Source organism: Apis laboriosa, unplaced genomic scaffold, assembly GCF_014066325.1.
Source record: "Apis laboriosa isolate Shangri-la unplaced genomic scaffold, ASM1406632v1 scaffold16_cov148, whole genome shotgun sequence".
NCBI lineage: Eukaryota > Metazoa > Arthropoda > Insecta > Hymenoptera > Apidae > Apis > Apis laboriosa.
Window position 1 is genome coordinate 3,488,205 of NW_025222129.1, and position 19,672 is coordinate 3,507,876.

Consider the following 19,672-nt stretch of genomic DNA (forward strand, 5'->3'; position numbering starts at 1 on the left):
TCCAACGGATCGGATCGATCCGTCTCACCTCTCGCGCTCTCGTGCCTCGCCGATTCGCTTTTCGCGGACGCGCCGCGATCTTGAAATTCCGCGAGCCCAAGGCGCTTCGCTCGCTCGCTCGCTCGCTCGCTCGCGTGGGATCGAGATCGGGATCGAGATCGCAAGAGCGAGAAAACACGGCCGCAGGATTCCTTTTTTTTTTTCTTTTTCTTAATCCGAACCGGCCACGTGGATCGATTATCTCGATATTTCTCCCCTTGCGTCATTTTTCTTTCTTTTTTTTGCAATCGTCTCGAAAGTTTCGAAGTAGATCCGTCTTCGATCTACTTTGAATTATCTTAAGAATTATTAAATTTGTTTTATATATATATATATGTACAATCGAAGTAAAAAAATTTCGAAGGAATAAGAATTTACTCGTCGCGTGACTCGAGGTATTTTAATAGATAGCTGCCTTAGCGATCTTATTTCGCGTGCAACCAAAATGGGGGCCATCCCATCCCAGCCTCGCCTCGTTTCGTATCCTTTCGTAAAAATATCCCCAATTCAATTCAAACGAGGGAATATATCCCCATATTTCTTCTCCCTAAAACTCTCCAATCAACTTTGTACATATTGCAAATATATCTCTGAAAGTCGATCCATCAGAGAAAAAGGAAAGGAGGAAGAAAAAAGGAAAATCAGTGTCCCTTCGTTCGCGTACGCGTTGTCGAAGGAGAGGTGTGGGGCGGCGCGTGGTTCGATCGAAAGCGAAATGAAAAATTGGCGCGGGGGTGGAAAGCGGGGGCCAAGCGAAAAAAGGAGCTTTGGCCGGGTGGAGGAGAGCCGAGGAGAGCTTTCCCGTTATGCGCCTCCTCTCTAAGCCGATTTCGAGCTGGCGGGCAGAGAGGCCGGTACCGCTAGCTTCCCAGAAATCGACGCTCGATAATGCCTCTCGATACGGATGAAGCAATCTCCTACTGTCGCGCACCGCCGCGAGGGGGGAAAAAAAGGCTGGTGGAAAGGGGTGGGGGGGCCGAGTGGCAGGGCCAGGATGGGGGAAGTCGCACATATAGCCGACACACCACTAGCTCATGTTTTATTCATCGATTCGAAACAAATTCGAAGCGTGTACTCTTCGTCGCGTGCTTCCTCTTCGTCACAGATAACGTGGTCGTCCTTCTCTTATCCGAGCTTTCAGGGCTATACCTTCCCGTTCAGGGATGTATGGAAGACACATTCGTGAACACGTCGTGAAATCTCTCTTCTCTTCACTAATTTTATTTGTCTTTTTTTTGTCTTTTTTCTCTTTTTCCTTTTCGTTCATCTTTTAGTTTAATATTTTTCAAATAGAGGGAATTTTTATTTACATGTCGCGTCGTATTACGAAATTTTTGTGTTCGTTTTTATTGTTTTGAAATAGGATTTTACAGGATTGGGTTATAATAGTAATTCTACTCGAGTTTTGGTTTCGAAGGGATAAAGTTCGAAGGAGAGCATCGAAGTGAAATATAAGATGTCTCGTCAGCCAATCTTCCGTTTCGATAACTTCCGTGCTCTTGATTATTTGTATATGTAATATTTTAAGGCACGAATCGGAGTCTTCGTTTCTTTTTTAATGGTAACGAATCGAATATTTGTCGTTTTTGACTATTCTTTCTTTTTTTTTTCTTTTCTTTTTCTGATCCCATTAACGAAATCTACGTCATACGGTTTCATAAGTTTGCGAAAGTTATTTGACAATTCAAAACGTTTCGAAGAAAGTTCCCGAGCGGTAAAGTGGATCAGATCCAACGTAAAAAATAATTGCGTCTGACTTAAATTCGATTCTACTGAATTGACCTACTACGTTCAGTGTTGACGTATTGGTCAAGTATTTTTGCGAATTTCTTCTAAAGGACGACAGAAGATCAAGAGATTATTAAAAATCTTCAATCTATCCCAGATATAGTTTTTATTCGGAAAAGATATTTCTTTCGTTTATTAGGAGTGACAATAATCTATCGATCATTCATTTTTCTTTATTTTTTTCATTTCCAATTTTGTGGTGTCAGAAATAATCGAAACACCACGACGAAACACGATTTTGTTGGAATAAACAAATTTATTATTTTATCAAAATTAACTATCGATGAACAATTAAACGTTTCCTTCGAATTATTTTCTCGAAATTATTTGCAACAGGGAAAACGTGACGATTTTATTTTTCAACAGAGCAAAAAGAATCTTTTTCTTCTTTTTCTTCCTCGATCGAATCGAGGAACATCGTTCGTCCGATCCCGTCGCAAAATTGCGCAACTTTCATTCAATGTCCCGTAAAAATAATTTCAGATTCGTGAACCGATCGATTTTCTTGGATCGGAGATAACGAAAAATGTCGATGACGAAATTTGCAGACGTAAACAACATACGATGTTTTGCATTGGAATGGAACGAAAGCAAAATTTTTCGTTCCGTGGGATCATCGATTTACGATAAAAATCATCGACGAACACGAATCTTCTCTCATCGATCGCGTTCTTCCTCCTCTTTAAACCGTCCGTCCCAATGAACAGGGAAACAGGAAGATCGAAACACTGCACTGGCAACATGGTCTCCGACCATCGGGTACATCCGATTCTACAAAAACCGTAAAAATCGTGATCGTTCCCCAAACAAATCCGAATCGGGAATCATGGTCGATAGAAAATGGACGGTGGAAACGAAACGAGAAGAGACGGTAGAACGAAACGAGAAGAGACGAGAAGTCGTTCGACAACCCTCGAATGCAGCACCCTTGAATGGCCCCCCTCCCCTTCCCCCTCGATATCGGATAACGTCCGATAACGAGAGAGACGCGTGGAAGAAATGGAAAAACGAAGGAAGTTTCGGGCGAGGACGTCGAGGATGATCGGGCGTGTGGGATGGAAGAAGAGACGGGCCTGGGGGGGGGGGCGTGGGGGGAGGCATGGGCGAAGCACGGGCAGAGGTGCCGAATCGACAAACGTCAGGTACATCGAAATAAGAACGGAATAAAGCGGTGGTCTGGCGTGGATGGGAGCGTAGCCGGTCTCACGAGGTGCTCGTTGGACTGGAGGCGCACCACCTTGCTGCCAGAAAACCCGATGGCACCTTAAGAAGAGAAGTCAAGGGCAAGAAGCGTCCCTTCGTTGCCCGGTCTGGCCCAGCTTGGGCCCTACTTGGACCCCACTCCGCGACACGTCGTGCCCCCACCCCCTCCCCGCACCTCCCCTCTGTGTATCCTCTGTGTAGAGGATCCCCTGCTCTCTCCAGCCCCTTCACCTCCTTCTGGATCTCCCTCCCTTCCCCTCCCATACCTTCTATCATCCTTCCGTTCCGCTCCCTCCACCTTTCCAGCCCTTCTTCTTCGGGCTCTCCCGTTCCACACACGAACGCCTCCAAGAGTTGGAGAGTTGGCTCTCTCGGTGCTTTCTTGAAATTCGTCTCTCTACCAGCAGTAGCAGCACCAGCAGCACCAGCAACACACCGGGTTGTGTTATATACACTTACGACAGAGTACGACAGAGAGACCAACCTCTCCTCCCCCTTTCGTCTCAACACGAATCCATATGTATGGGGTGTGTGGCGACGCAAATGTGCTGACTACATTACGCCGCTATATAAGATAGCCGACCAACCATCCTATCCCCACAGACCGAGCCAGATCGGCAGACCGTTCACAGACGGACCAACGAACCGATCTACCGATACAGACACACGGGCACGCATCATTTTTTTTTTTTTTTTTCGTTTATCGGGACCGGCCACGGATCGATCGCGAATCCACCGATAATCCATCAATAATCTCGTTCCACTCGTCGATCGTGATCGTTCGTGATCGTTCGTGATCATCACGATCGCGAATCAATCAACGGGGTGACATTCTTTTTTTTTTTTTTTTTTTTTCTTCTTTCTTTCTTTTTCCTCCACTTCTACCACCGTACCCGTTTTTTTACCACCAACTTTCCTCTCTATCTCTCGTCGCTCGTCAACCGATCGACCGAGGCCAAACGCACGGCTGCGATTCCGACAACGAGCAACAATTCTTTCCGCAAATTTTTTCCGCAAATTGGCACGTGGTGAAACGAGAAACCGAGATCCGAAATCGAAACAGCTTTTCGTACGTCGGCACCGTCGTCGATTTTCGGTCACAGGGAATAGAATAGCCTTCTCGCGATCCAGGTACCCTAGGTCCGGTACCTACCGCGAAAAGGAAAAGAGAAAGAGAAAAGAAAGAGACGCCACCAATCCCATCTTTGTGAGAAATCGTAAAGTGAGTGCATCGACGAAGGGGTGCGTCGAGAGGAGCGTGGAAAGCATCGAAGATGATCCCTTTGACAGCCACCACGTGCTTCCTAATCGCTATCACGTTCCTGGCACTCGCCCTCATCCTGTTGGATCACCTAAGGTCCAAGAAGACGACGAAGAACGTCGTGTTGGGTGACGACCAACACGCCCTACCGGAACCACCTGGACCCAAACCGTGGCCGATACTTGGCTCCCTTCATATCCTGGGACGCTACGACGTACCCTACAAAGCTTTCGCTGACCTTGTTAGGGACTTCGACTGCCAGGTGATCAAGCTCAGGATGGGATCCGTGCCCTGCGTGGTCGTCAATGGGCTGGAGAACATCAGAGAAGTGCTCACCGTCAAGGGACACCATTTCGATTCCAGGCCCAACTTTACCAGATATCATCTGCTCTTCGGTGGAAACAAGGAGAACTGTAAGAAAAATTTCTCTCTTTTAATTTAATTCTTTTGGTTTTTCGTCGCGAGAAAAATGACAAAAGTTTTCCAAAGTTTTAAAAATAATTTCGAACGAAGGAACGGTCGAAAAAGCGACGCGAAGGATTTTCCATCGGTTCGAATCGAAACGAAAAAAAGAAAAAAAAAAAAAAAGTAATAATAATAAAAATAATAATAATAAAAAATAAAAATAAAAAATAATCTTCCATCGCTCGGAATTAATCGGACATCTCCTCTCGTCCCTACCTACTCGACGACTCGTTCACCATGCAAATTGCCTCGTTCGATACTTCGATACTTTTAATTATTATTCAAAAACTCTCGACGTGTCCAACGATTACGTAATTCTCGCCGTGACGAAGAAAAAAAAAAAAAAGGAAAAGAAAGAAAGAAAAAAAATCTCCTCACGAAATCTTCTCTAAACATATATATTTCGAATTATTATCCTCTAATAGATAGGAACCAGAGGAGAGATTATCTAGCCGTTTTTAACGTTCCGAAAGGAAGGAGAAGGGAGGGGAGGAGGGAGGAGGGGGAAAAAAAAAAAAAAAAAAAGAATTTCGATGCGCGTGAGTCAGTGTGAAAATTGAATTCGTCGACACCTTCGTCGTCACGGCTGCTGAAAACTCGTTCCCCATGCTAACGACCTTGCCATCGTACGCGACACGTGAGCCGGCCGGCCCATACAATCGCAGCCCGTTTATTTTTTCGCGTGGCTCGTGCTTTCGTTGCGATCCACGGAACGCCGAAACTCGTGCTAAGGTCAACGCCGAAGCGGTACCAAGTGCAAGCCGGAAAGGTCACGGTACCACTTTCACGCGTTCCTTGCTCACCTGGCAGCCGGCAAACAGGATCAAGGCTGATCCACCGGAGGCGATTCCGATACCACCGAGTAAGCACCATTTTCCTTCTCTCTCTCTCTCTCTCTCTCTCTCTCTCTCTCTCTCTCTCTTTCGCTCTCCCTTCGCTCCTCCCGTACATTCTCACCGCGCACATTTTGCGCACAACATTCTCGGCGAGAGAATCGGGAACGTTTTTCGATCGGCTCGTGGAAAAATTGGAGGAAGAGAGAGATATCGGCGTAACCTAGCTTTTTCAGAGGAAAATCCTATACGTGTTTATAATTCGTTGTGATAATTCTTTCTTTTCCTTTTTTTTTTTTTTTTTTTTTTTTTTTTTTTTTTTTTTTTTTCTGTATTATATACACATGTTAAATGTTGCGAACGTTAACGGATCTCAAAACAATTGCGGTAAAACGGTGTAGAGAGAAGGGAACGGTGTATGAAAGATTTTTAAATATTGGAAAATTGAAATACGACGAAACAAGGATTGACAGTTGATCGTAAAATCTGAAAATCCTGGATTCCTTGTGCTCGAGGAGGCGAGTCGAGCGGCATGTCCTACCACGAGAAACCAGGTCACTTCCTGTTCTGGTCTGCCCCGCGACCGCTTCGATTTCAAATCGAGTGGCCGGTGGCTCACGCCAGCCGGGCCGATGAATCGATTTTCTGCCGAGTCCGCTTGATCGGCATCTGCCGATGCTTGCATTTCCGCGTACGCGTTCCCCTCGCCGAACAAGAAAGAGAGAAAGAGAGAGGAAGCGAAAAGCGCGTGAAGCGCGACACCACGGAAAGGGAGAGGAGCAACAGTATATATATATATATATACCGCGTCAACGGAATTTTTCCTTTTCTTTTCTTGCTTCTTTCTTTTTTTTTGTTCTTTTCTTTTTCTTTTCTTTTCTTTTCTTTTTTTTTTTTCGCCACTCGACGATATTTCGAAACGCATCTACGTGCGTCACGAGTTGCCGTCGAAAGGTCAAGTTTAATCACGTGGTCATCATCTTCGATCGATATATCCGTTATCGATTCGTCCCTGTCAGGTGTCGACTGTCCGACGTGGAAATCATTCCATTTCCATCCGTGGAAATTTCCAGAGGGATTATATTCGAACGAAATATTATTTTTTAACTTGTTATCAAAGAGAAATTCCTCGAATTTAAATCCGTTTACGTTGTAAAAAAAAAAAGGCTTCCCCATTTAATTTTACAGCCCTGGCATTTTGCAACTGGTCGGATGTGCAGAAAGCCCGAAGGGAGATGCTTCGCGCGCACACCTTTCCCCGCGCCTTCTCCACGCGTTTCAACGAGCTGAACGGTATAATTGGCGATGAGATGGAGTTTATGGTGAACCATCTGGACTCCTTGTCGGGCACGAGCGTCCACGCGAAACCGTTGATCCTCCATTGCTGCGCCAACATCTTCATCACCTATCTTTGCTCGAAGAACTTTCATCTGGAGCACGACGGTTTCCGAAACATGGTCGAGAACTTCGACAAGGTGTTCTTCGAGGTGAATCAGGGATACGCGGCCGACTTCCTGCCTTTCCTTATGCCTCTTCACCACAGGAACATGGCAAGAATGGCGCACTGGAGCCACGAGATCCGAAGATTCGTCATAAAGAACATCATTGCGGACAGATTGAACAGTTGGAACGACGTCGTGCCCGAGAAGGATTACGTGGATTGTCTGATCAATCACGTGAAGAGCGGGACGGAGCCCCAAATGTCCTGGAACACGGCTCTCTTCGTCATGGAGGACATCATCGGTGGCCACACGGCTATTGGAAATCTCTTGGTCAAAGTTTTAGGCTTCCTCGCAACGAGACCTGAGATTCAGAGATTGGCGCAGCACGAGATAGATGCTCTCGGCCTAGCGGGCAACTTCGTAGGATTGGAGAACAGGAGATCCTTGCCTTACGTCGAGGCCATCATCCTGGAAACTATCAGGATAATCGCCAGCCCCATTGTCCCTCACGTTGCTAACCAAGATAGTTCTATCGCCGGTAAGTGGTAACAATATTTCTCTATTTTTTTATTTCATCACGTTTCCTTTGATTTACAACCAGTTTAAGAAAAAAAAGGAAGAAATTTATCGATATCCATCTTCTTATTCCTCAGGTTTCAGAATCAAGAAGGACACGTTCATCTTCCTGAACAATTACGATCTGAACATGTCCACCGATCTGTGGACCAGCCCAGAGGAATTCATACCGGACAGATTCGTGCAGAACGGAAGATTGTTAAAGCCTGAACACTTTCTGCCTTTCGGCGGTGGTCGTAGATCCTGCATGGGCTACAAATTGGTCCAATACGTGAGTTTCGCAATCTTGGCAAGCATTCTGAAGAACTTCACGATAGCGCCCGTGCAAAAGGAGGATTACACGATTCCTATTGGAAACCTGGCTCTCCCCGAGATGACGTACAAATTTCGATTCGAGCGGCGGTAGGGCTTGAACTGGGGCGTGAACAACGTTGTAAGTCCTGGAGAAAATAGGGGCTGACCCACGAGGGATTTCAAGGGTTGCTTCGACGAAGCTTCGAAGAGAAAGAGAAAGAGAGAGAGACAGAGAGAGAGACAGAGAGAGAGAGAGAGAGAAGGAGAGAGGGAAGGAACTCGAACGATACAAGGCAACTGATACAAGGATGGATCGTTGGATGAACGAACGATTCTTGAGAGGACATCCAGGGAAGGAGATTCAGAAGCGAAGAGAGATCAGCTGAAGAGAGGCTTCTGATTTGTTTTCTTCTTCTTCTTCTTCTTCTTCTTCTTCTTCTTCTTCTTCTTTTTTTTAGACAAAGCTTTATAAGAAGGTCGAACAACGTTAATGATAATAAGGGTGAAAAAACGAGGATTCGACCTTCGTCAGCAACGAGAGCTTTACTGACATTACTAGATGGTTAAGATAGTAAAATTGTTGATCGTCCGCCGACGAGTGGAACACTCCGCCGCCCCTCCTTTTTTTTTTTTTTCCTGAAAAAACGGTTCGTAGACGATCATCCGCGATATCAGGAGAGAAAACTTGGACTGAAAAGAAGAGAATTCCGCGTTGACGGGATGCTGCTGCGAGAGAAACATTGTCCTTGTCGGAGAGAGCAGCTTAGGTAAATCGTAATCTTACGAGTAATTAATTCATCATCTTCTTGTTGTTTCTTTCTTATTAGAATCATCGTGCTTACGCGTAGTTTCCTTAATGGAAATGGAAAAATGAAAAAAAAAGAAAAAAAAAAAAAGAAAAAATGGAAAGACGAAATCTTTTAATGGCAGGATTACACGATCAATCGTGTTATCGGATACCGATTGCAAATATCCTGAGATTGTTTTCTCTCGTAATCGATGATCCTTTGATCGAACGATATCGATTTCGTTATTTTTTTCTTTTTTCAGTAGTTTCTCTTCTTCTTTCCTCCTCTTTCTTTTTTTTTTTTTTTTTTTTGTCTAAATTTTTCTCACGCTAAATCACGAGCCTTATCGATCGATTTCGAGGGAACACGATAAATCGGCCGATGATTCACCTGGATCAAAAATCAGCCGAGATTCGCGGAATTCGTCGCCTGTTTGATCGAACGATCACGTACACACGATCTGTCGTCTGATAACCTCGCTCGTTCGAAAGACGAGACCCGAGAACGTGAGCGGTAAGCCGAAGACGAGATGATTAGGAGAGAACGAAACGTCTCGCGGCCCCCCAAAAAGGGTGAAATTCCCCAACTCGATCCGATATTCACATATATATATATATGATTTTTTCGCGATATAATATACACCGAATACTCGACCAATATCCGCATCGACGTTGATCCAATATTTGATCCACATGTGAATTTCTACGCGGTTTTGGAGTTGTAAATACCAGTCGAATACCAGTTATTTGAATGAATGCACAGTTTCAGAACCGTTGTGAGATCAGCTTCATTTCTGTTTTGTTCAACTTTTTTTCGGTGTTTTTTTTTATATAGAGATCCGATATATTTTTTATTTAGAGCGAATACCAAAGTGATGAAATGAAATTATTATTACGTTAAGCTGTATTTATTAGTTGCAACTAGTCACGGTTCTAGTCTTTTCTTTTTTTTTTTTTTTTTTCTTCCAAACGATCGTGGCTTAATCATGGACCAACTATGAATATTTTGAGTTTCCAATGTTGGAGCAACGTTCGAACGAGATATATAGCATTCGATCAGTTCGTTTCTTTTTTTTTTTTTTCTTTCTTTTATTCTTTCTTTCTTTCTTTCTTTCTTCCTTTCTTTCTTTTCAAAATGAGAACTGAAGCGTATAACATGTTAAATTTGTTTAATTTTCCTTCTTCTTTCTATTCTCATCTTTTCTTCTTTTCTGATTCCATCCTTATATACCTTCTCGTTCTTTTCTTATCCTTTAGTAAAGCAAATAGATCCATCATCCACCTTCTTTCGAAATTACGAGACGAGAAATATATATTTGAAATATTGTAACGTGATGCAAGTGGTTGCTCGTAAGGGGTGGATAAAATAATAGAGTACGAACGAGTTGTCTCAAGTAAGACAAGAAATTATATCGATTATAAAAAAAAAGGACTGATTAAATGATTTTTCTTAAAAAAGAAAAATCGTTCTCCCGCGAGCCACACTCGCGTTATGTATAATTTATTTCTGCTATTAAGCATCAATTCTTATTATTATTATTATTACTATTACTATTACTATTACTATTATTATTACTATTATTATTATTATTATTATTATTATTATTATTATTATTATTATTGTTATTATTATTATTATTATATAATTTTTTTCGCGCTTGCTACTATTATCATCACTATTATTAGTAATTAGAGTTTTCATCTCGTGCCCCCTTTTTTTCGTCATCACAAATCTCAATCATCCCACATTTCGCGCTTCCACGTTCGTTCCACGTACGTTATTTTATGTTTTGTTATTTAATTATCGTGATTGTTACGACATTTGTTAATTTATTATTTAAGATTTTAATAATAAAAAGCGACAAATAAGATTATTCTTTCTTTGTCATTTCTTTTTGAATCATTTTTATTTTATTTTATTTTTTTTTCTGTCTTGAAAAATTCACTCAATATAAAAATATAATATATATAATATATATAATATATATATATGTCGTGCATCAATCGAAAAATAATGACCGTAACAAACAGCCTTGACATTTCTTATCGTTCATTTGCGTCGTTATCACGTACAATTTATTTATACAGTTCCATTTAGAAACTGTACCAAGTAACAATATGATAACAACGTTGCGATTGCAACACTTTGGAATAGGTTCAAACTATATAATATAAAACAAAAGGATTAAAATGCGTAATAAATTGTAATTATTCTCAAATGAGATTAATGAGATTAATGTTCCTCCTAGATTATTTATATTTGAATATAGAAGTGATGTTACACATTATAATCGTGAATTATCGACGGTATAAAAATATTCGATGTAACATTATCATCATCATCGAAAGAATTTCTTAAATTGAAATGAAAAATGAACACATAGTGGTAGATACATTGTAACGTATTTAACGTAATATTATAGTTAAATTTTCATGGAATGATTTAATTAAGGAACGATTGGAAAAAATTTCGCAATCGAATTCTTTACTAAATTCTAAAAAAAAAAGATTGTTAAAAGCTTAAAAAAAATTAGAATTATTTCCTTTGCATTGATATCTTCTATCTCGAAAAGAACGACGAAACTCTACGTCTCTTCGGATACAGAATTTTTGAGATCTATCATTTTTTCTTTCTCTTCTCCCCAATTAACAATTTCCTCCTCCCCCTTCCTCTTTTTCTTTTTCTTCTTCTTCTTCGAAAACATGTCCTCGATTTCTCTTAACGTCTTCCCCTTCGTCTCAGGCAGGAAAAAAATAACGAACAACGTTCCCAACAACGACATCACGGTGAAAAATATAAACACACCTTGTCTACCCATATTAACCTCCATGTCCGGATAAATTTTCACCGTGATCGAGCTAAAAATATAATTGATACACGAAGACAGTCCCGTCAACACTTCCTTCACCTTCGTAGGATACACCTCGCCCACCATGGCGAATGGGATAACCAAGAAGCCAAGCGTACTGCCAAAAATATACATAAGTACGCATATCGCTGGAATCAACCCGTTGTCGTTCACGCGATATCCCCTATCCTTGATCCATAAATAGACGGACAAAATCCCCATGAAAATGGTCATCGAGCATCCGGAAACGATGGACGGTTTCCTTCTACCGAATTTTCTCGACGCGCACGCCACCAACACGCTACCGAACAACCTGGTCAATCCTATCAACACCGCTCCCAAATTCGGATCTATGGCGATACCAGCGCTCTCTACTATATTCACGGCGTAATAGACAACGACGAAAATTCCAGAGAATTGTTGGAAGAAGAAGTAGCCGAGCATAATAGCGAATGGTAGAACGGCGTTCCTCTTCAGCAAATGTTTCGCGAAGTTTTGATTCGCTCGCTGGGGACGAGGCCTCAACTCTTGGTGTAATTGTTGCGGGGGCGGCGCATCGTTGGGGACACCGCGGAATTTCTTCAACACCTGTAACGCCTCGTCTAGACGACCTCTGTCTCGCAACCAGATCGGGGTTTCTGGGACGATGGCCAAGGTCAGTGCGGCCGAGACCAGGGGAAACAGGGCGCACAGCAGTGCCACCGTACGCCAGTTGTCCTTTGGAAAAGAAAGATCCGTGAATCGAATAACTTTCCGCTTCCTGACTTTTCAATTTATCAAATTGATCGTTGTAATTCTTCGATATAATGTACATATATTTTACAAAATTATCTTTTACGAAATTAGTGAAATGAAAGAGATTTGTTCGAAAGAGATACGTGTATATATTTACCTTCAACGCGTAGCCAAAAATGTAAACGATCAAAACGCCAATAGCGATGGTTACGCTGGTCCACGTGACCATGGTCGATCGCCATTTTGGAGAAGCAATCTCCGCGCTATAAACGGTGGCTGGGACCGAGGCCATTCCGGTCGCGATTCCGGAAATAATTCTGCCCACAAGAATCTGCTCGTACGTTCCAGCGAGATAAATGAATAGCCATCCAACGATGGACACGATCGACGTTATCAACAGGCTCAACTTTCTTCCCCGCCTCATAGTGTAACTAGAGACAATGCAACCGAGTGGGATGCCCAGTGCTGTAGCTGTGGCTGTGGATTTCCAACGATTATATTTTTTAATTTCAAACGCGTTGAATTAAATTTATTCTAAGAAAATTTACGGTATATAAATTCTTTTTCTTTTAATTCTCATCTTGTTAAATATCATCTTGTTAAGGGTTAATATCAATCGAGATCAAGAAAAAATAAAAATGATACCAACCAATCCAATTTGCTTGAACTTTGTCGATTTTCACGTCGCTACTAGGTGCCATCATCGGTTCCAATGCCACTGCGCTGTAACCAAAAGCCATGGATGGACCCAGAATCGAAGAATTCGCGCAGAGAACCATCATTATCTGCAAAGGAATATTTTTGGAATATATATTGCAAAGATTTTAATTACAAGTTAAAGTAATTCAAAAAAAAAAAAAAAGAATAAACGTTTGATGCAAGGAGTTAATCTTCTGATTTCAACAAAGTTATCCTATTATAACGTTCTTGTTACATAAATCTTTTGCATTTGATTCGTGATGGAAAAATCCGTTTCCCATTCCATTCGTAATCGCCGATATTATAAATTTTAATACTCGATTAATTGCATAATTATTTTATATATCATGTTATAAAAGAATTTATTTATATACTTTTAATTGTTAATCTAGCGATAATCGATGAACGATGACATCATTAAATATCATGATTATCAATTCAAATGATTATCATGTTAATCGTCTGACGGGCTGTTTCTTCGAGTAATGCTGATTAGAAGAATTAATGAATAGCGAATTCTGATAGATAATTCTGGCGATAAAAAAAGTGAAGTTGATTTAAGTTTTTTATTTTTTCTATTTTTTTTATTTTTTTTTTTTTTTTTTTGATAAAATTTTCTATCGACAAAATAAACACTTTCATTTTTACTTCAAAATCAAATTAACATTTTCTTGAATTCTAGAATCGATAATTCTTGATCGATCGATCGATCGATAAAATCGATTCGTTAGAATTTCAAAAATTATCTTACGTAAAAAAAAAAAAAAAAAACTTATGAAAGATCGAAAAAATAGATCTATCGTTCTAACATTATATTCTCCCGCGATTTTGAATGCGATTGTAGAACGGATAAAATATAAAAGAGCGCATAACGAGTGTGTCGAGAAGCAAAGTTGAATAAATGCCAGTCAATCGAGGGTATATTTTTTTTCCCAAACAACCCTACTATCGACGAGACTGCTCTTATATGACCAATATCGAAACCGGTTTGGGATGAAGGTTCAAAGAGAAGACGAGCAAGACATCCGGAGGAATAATTAAATCAAGCCTTGAAATGTCACCAACAAGTTTACGTAAAGCAGCGTTAAACGATAATATTTCGAGTTACGCAAAACTCTCTCTCTAATATATACTATATATATATATATATCTTTGTATGCTAAGTTATTTTATATCTGAACTAGTCTGCGTTTAGCATATTTATGTAATTGTAACTAACTTTACATTCTTGCAATTGCATACATTTAAATAATTATGATTATTTATATTATTCGTAGTTGAAATTATATTTATAATATTTAGTTTTATTTCGTTTTTAATATCAATATCAAATATTTATTAAGCAATTTTTCAAAAATTAAAAAGAAAAAATATTATTGCAATATGATAATTAAATATAATAATTATATTTTACTTATCTGTTTTACGAAACGAATAATTTAATACACACAATTTCGATTGAGGAAAGCGAATCTATTTTTAACAAATAGAAAGCAAAAAATTTTACCAACTTGATATTTGCGATAGATATCAAATATCTTATTCGTCGTATATATCTTTAATTCGTTGCGCAAATAACAAGTCGGTGTTTGGAATTTTTTGCATAGGATAGATTTCTTGATTTTCTATTTCTTTCAATATTTCCCTTCTCTTCGCGAATATTCGTAATTCTACAAAGGAATTCCTGAAAAACATGTTTTCGCATCTGACAATGTTAAAGAACAGCGATTTGTATTTTTTTTTTTTTTTTTTTTTTTTTTTTTTTTTTTTTTTTTTTTTTTTTAATTTCTTCAGCCACAACATTTCTGTTTCGATTACTTCGAAGAGCAAAGATCTAGAAAAAGTCTCGAGCATTTATGCTATAACATCCCAAAATGTAAATCAGTCACATGTCAAAACACCAATTGAGAAAATATTTATAACTTATTAATAAATTTTTATTAAATCAATAATACATTGAATCTTTCAATTACAATGAATGATATAATAAATAGTATAATAGTAAACTCGATGAATATTATTGCGGTATAAATATATCAATTGTAAATAATTGAACTCGATACGATCTTATTAATTTTTTAGGGGGACGACGATGGACCAATTACATTACTTATTCACCGCTTTAATTCGCAAATGATTACTATTAAGTAAGAACAAATACTCGTAAATTTTCCAAGACTTTTTAATTCGACTCTGTATACAGATAAGAAATATATAGCTCGATATCATTAAACAAATGACGTTTTATCTCGTTTGTTTAAAAATAATATTTTACAGTTTTCATTATTTCAATTTAATTCCAAAATCGTTACTCGTGTGTGTATTCAATTGGAAAATGAATTCTGAATCTTGTTTATTGTATATCGTTTAAACATTTGATTAAATTAATTGCAATGAAACATACTATGATTGGCAAAACAAGTTACGTCGTAATAATAACAGTAACGCATGATTTTTTTCTGAAGTGAAATTGATATAAACGTTTGTCGAAAAAAAAAAAAAATTATTTAGAATAATTTTCTTGTTATCATAATCGTCATAATTATTTTCTATTTATGCTCGCTTTTATCTTTAACAAAAATAAAGTATAGCAAAAAAAAAAAAAAAATTATTTAGAATAATTCTCTTATTATCATAATCGTCGTAATTATTTTATTTTTATGCTCGCTTTTATGTTTAGCAAAAATAAAGTTTCGATCTAGTTTACAGATAAATAATTTCGTTTTTCGATACTTTTTTTCGATACGAAACATTTTTAAATATTAAGATCTTTAGAAATTTATGTTTCGTTTTAATTGTATTCGACAATAGCAAATTTTTCTTCATCTTTTTTATTTTTCTTCCATATTTTAGTTTACATTATAATTGTTCAAAGTCATTACCGTGTTAACACGAAGCCATTTATTACGTAAGATTTCTTTGTGCAAAATAATATTTACAATTCTGATTCAGACATCATCGCTTATTTAGAATTCATATAGTCGATGAAAAAATAACATTGATTCGCTTCTTTAAATTGTTTGTTTAGAAACTTTATCCAAAGAAAAAGAAGAAAAGAAAAAAACTTCTACCTGATACGTGACGCCTTTCTTCTCTCTTCTCTTTTCCTCCTCCGCATTCACCTCGACCTAAAAGGAAATTTATTATTCAGAATATATTGCATTCTTTTGCGTGTTATTTCTATTCGATATCAAAGATTTATGTAAGTAATACATTCTAAGCCACAAGTCTTGGTTTCTTATTTGCTTTTTTCATTTTTTTTTTTTTTCTTTCTTTTTAGCGTTTGAAAGTGATAACATGTACATGAATTACGTAATGGAATAAGTCTCGTTTCTTGATAAGCATTTCATATCAAAATAGCTATAAGTAGAAGATTAAATTCATTAATTAATTTAATTAATTAATTATTTTACTCGAACGATCAGTAAATCAATATCTTTTCAATATAAATTTATAAGTACTCGTTACTCGATATATTTCCTCTCAAAAACTTTAAATATACTTTCGATTGTTTAAAAAATTGGCACCTTCGAATCGAACGGTGCGAAATTATTAACATCGATATGTGAAAATTTATCTAAATCCGATTAAGAAAAACGGAAAAGCAAAATTGTACAAAGATATTTTTCAGATAATAAATCACCTTATCCAAATATTCCTCCACGTGTCTATTTATTCCGTTTGCGACGCTCATTTTCATCTTCTTTTGATATTTTCTCTTCTTTTTTTTCACGATCGATTTTTACGATTTTCTTCCTATTCGATCCTTCGATTCACCATTCTTCTGCAAACAGAAATTTTCGTTTAAAATTACTTTGAATATTATTCTTTCCGTTTCGAAAACTTGTCAATCACTCGATGATCGTACAATTAACATGATGCAAGATCAACGAATGAAAGTAAATGAACTCGTTCAGATTAAGATCAAATGATTACTCGAAAGAAAAATGGCAACAACTCGACTCGACGATAATTTTTATGGCTGTGTGTACATACGATCCTCGTACGATGATCTCACAAACAGCTCTACTCGATTATTCACAACCAACTATACCATTTCTCAATCATAACGTTCTTTTAAACAGTTCACACACGCGACATATATATTCTTACCATATACATATATATTCTTACCATGTGTAGCCAATTTTCTATACGGTTCCAAGCGGTTCAAGATCTTCGAACACGTTCTTGAAATCCATGCTCTATAAAATATTTAATTAGTATAATAATCCATGCTTATCGCATCTTATGATCTAGAGATGTCAAGAGATTAAACGCGAACGATTAGATATAAATTCGCGTGAAGATATGATACATAATTAATTAATTAATAATCGTGATATATGAGCGTTTAAAGCTTATTAAATGGAGTATATATTTTCGCGATTTTTTTTTTCTTTTTTCAGCAAACAATTCGAGGACGACAAGAATAAAAATTTTTCTTTCGACAAAAAATTAAAAGATTGAAGTTTATTTACCTCGAGAAAATTCTTGGAAGGAGTAACTTTTCTTCACGAGTTACAAAGCATCTAATGGTTCGTAATCATCGTCAAATTCTTCGAACATATAATCCCCCAACGTGTATATTTCCCACATTCCCAAGAAGAATGTCATCAACCAGAAATCACTTAGATAAACCAACAAGACCTTTTTCCACAGCACGCTGTTCTCCTGGCTCCAATTGAAGAAATTTTTATTTCCCAATTCCACTTCGCACAGATTCATCTCTCAAAACTCAGACGAATGAACGAGAATTAAGCAAGTTTAACGCGATCAATAATGATCCTCCATTCCAACTTCGATCGACTTCTATATAAAAATAATCACACGAAATTCCTTTTTTATCCTCTTTGTTCCTCCAACCGATCATTCCAGATCGACTAGAATAATACAATTACAAAATCGTCTCTCCCCAACTCACTTTCCTCTCTATCGAACTTCGCAACTTCCAACTCCTTTTCTTCTCGATTCAAGTCATCAATCTATCTCTTTCACCTCGGCCATGTCTCCTTGTGATTTTTCCAACGCCCTCCTACTTCTATGAACTACAAGCTCCGCGACCCAATCTTTTCCTTCCTTCTTCCCTCCTCTCGACCGGGATATTGCCTCAACCTCCGTGCGATCTTCGCCTCGCTTTCGTCTATCCAATTCTTCTCCTTTCTCTCTCTCTCTCTCTCTCTCTCTCTCTCTCTCTCTCTCTCTCTCTCCCTCTCTCTCTCCCTCTCTCTCTCTCTCTCTCTCCTCTCGTCGGGCGAAGGAAGGAAAGCCGAAGGAAAGGCGTGAAATGGTGAAACGGTGTGGTACAACAGTGTGGCCGTTGTTGCAGCCGAGAGGACAGCCACGCGGAGACTCGTTATTCACCGAGTGCAAGTCCGGTTTTATCTGGTGACTGTGTGTACACCGGCCGAGACGCGGTCTTCCTTCGTTCCAGATCGGCACGAATGGACCCACCATTCACGTCCGTGGCTGAGCGGCCCGCTCGTGTATCGCCTCGTCGTGTCGGCACGCGAACGTCCAGAAACCGCGTGTATATATATATATAAGGGACCTGCGAATTCCCACGGATAAAAAAGAAGCGATTGCGCAAGGTGATTTCATCGGGCGGGCAGAGCGTATCGCGTGCAATCGGGCGGGCGTCACTCGATGACGCGGTAACAGGAGTCGGAGCAGCTGTGGGTGCCCGCCACTCGCCGCCGCTCCCTTCTTCTTTCTCTCCTTTCTCGCCGATTCCTCTCGTCGACTCAATTCTTCCGACACTCTCTCGAGGACCTTTTATTCTCTTCTTATGTATTTTCGACGATGACGATCTCGAGGAAGAAGATCTCTCTCCGTTTCGTCGCTTTCCCCTCCCCCGAGTTTTCGCTTCATTTTTATAATTCGTTGTTTAATTTTTCTATTTTCGTTTTAATTTTTAATTTTTCTTTTCTTACTCGTTCATTCGACGAGAAATGGAAATTCAGAGATGAATGTTTGTAATTTATGTCGTCGAGTTATGTTGGGTACAAAAATTCTTTCAATTATTTGTCTTATGTTTTAAATGTAGTCACATTGGTTTTTTTTTTTTTTATTATATATATATATATAATTTTTATTATATTTTATTAATAGGATCACGTTAATCATCATCCTGGTTAATTCGCGAAAAATGTTAAAAATTGTTATTATTAACAACGAGTTTCGAAATTCTTCTTTTTTTCTTTCTTAGCTTATGATGACTTTTATATTTTTTTTTTTTTTTTTTTCAATAGGTTTACGTGAATAAATAGATCAAGTAGAATTTGAATAGACGTTTTTTTGAATAAATAAACTTCGATGAAACAAAGTTAACCACTGATTTTAATATCAGAATTTTCCATCGTACATACGTAATGTATACATATGTCGCACGTATATAAGTTTTGTGAGTCTAAGTTGAGAAAGACAAAGGTATACGGGGGAAAAGATTTTTCAAAGTCATCGAAGCGGAAACGGATGATGGGACGTCAACAATAATTATTGCATTTAATCGGACAGCCTTGGGAATGGATGCCATAGGTCAAACCGATTATTGTCTTAGTGGCTTTTCGTGGATCGGAGACGTGGTTACTCGGTACGATTAAAAGCGGATTAAAATCTATCTATTCTTCGCGTTGAACGCATTTTGTGCATATTTCTTTTCTCGGTCAAGTTGCATCTGTGCGATAGGATTAATTATCCAC

General features: G+C 38.7%; 2 protein-coding genes across 5 annotated transcripts; one reads left to right on the forward strand and one right to left on the reverse strand.

Moving 5' to 3' along the window:
• The first annotated feature begins 4,304 nt into the window (after window positions 1-4,304).
• LOC122711037 (cytochrome P450 307a1-like) lies at window positions 4,305-8,013 on the forward strand. Its single transcript, XM_043929429.1, has 3 exons — window positions 4,305-4,704; window positions 6,778-7,569; window positions 7,685-8,013. Exons 1-3 carry the CDS (start codon window positions 4,305-4,307, stop codon window positions 8,011-8,013), a joined length of 1,521 nt encoding a protein of 506 aa, XP_043785364.1.
• Window positions 8,014-10,873: 2,860 nt separating this feature from the next.
• Window positions 10,874-18,665, reverse strand: LOC122710969 (facilitated trehalose transporter Tret1-2 homolog). 4 transcript variants are annotated; one of them, XM_043929255.1, is made up of 8 exons: window positions 17,896-18,665; window positions 17,453-17,810; window positions 17,106-17,176; window positions 16,615-16,755; window positions 16,043-16,099; window positions 12,922-13,057; window positions 12,430-12,749; window positions 10,874-12,254 (listed from the first exon to the last, which is right to left on the reverse strand). In XM_043929255.1, the coding sequence occupies exons 4-8, from the start codon at window positions 16,669-16,671 to the stop codon at window positions 11,274-11,276; spliced, it is 1,551 nt and encodes a 516-aa protein (XP_043785190.1). In that variant the 5' UTR covers window positions 16,672-16,755; window positions 17,106-17,176; window positions 17,453-17,810; window positions 17,896-18,665; the 3' UTR covers window positions 10,874-11,273. The 4 variants fall into 4 exon arrangements, with proteins under 4 accessions (XP_043785190.1, XP_043785188.1, XP_043785192.1 ...); XM_043929253.1 differs by having other exon boundaries at window positions 17,453-17,783; window positions 17,896-18,651; XM_043929257.1 differs by lacking the exons at window positions 17,106-17,176; window positions 17,453-17,810; window positions 17,896-18,665 and adding an exon at window positions 16,968-17,026.
• Window positions 18,666-19,672: the final 1,007 nt, after the last annotated feature.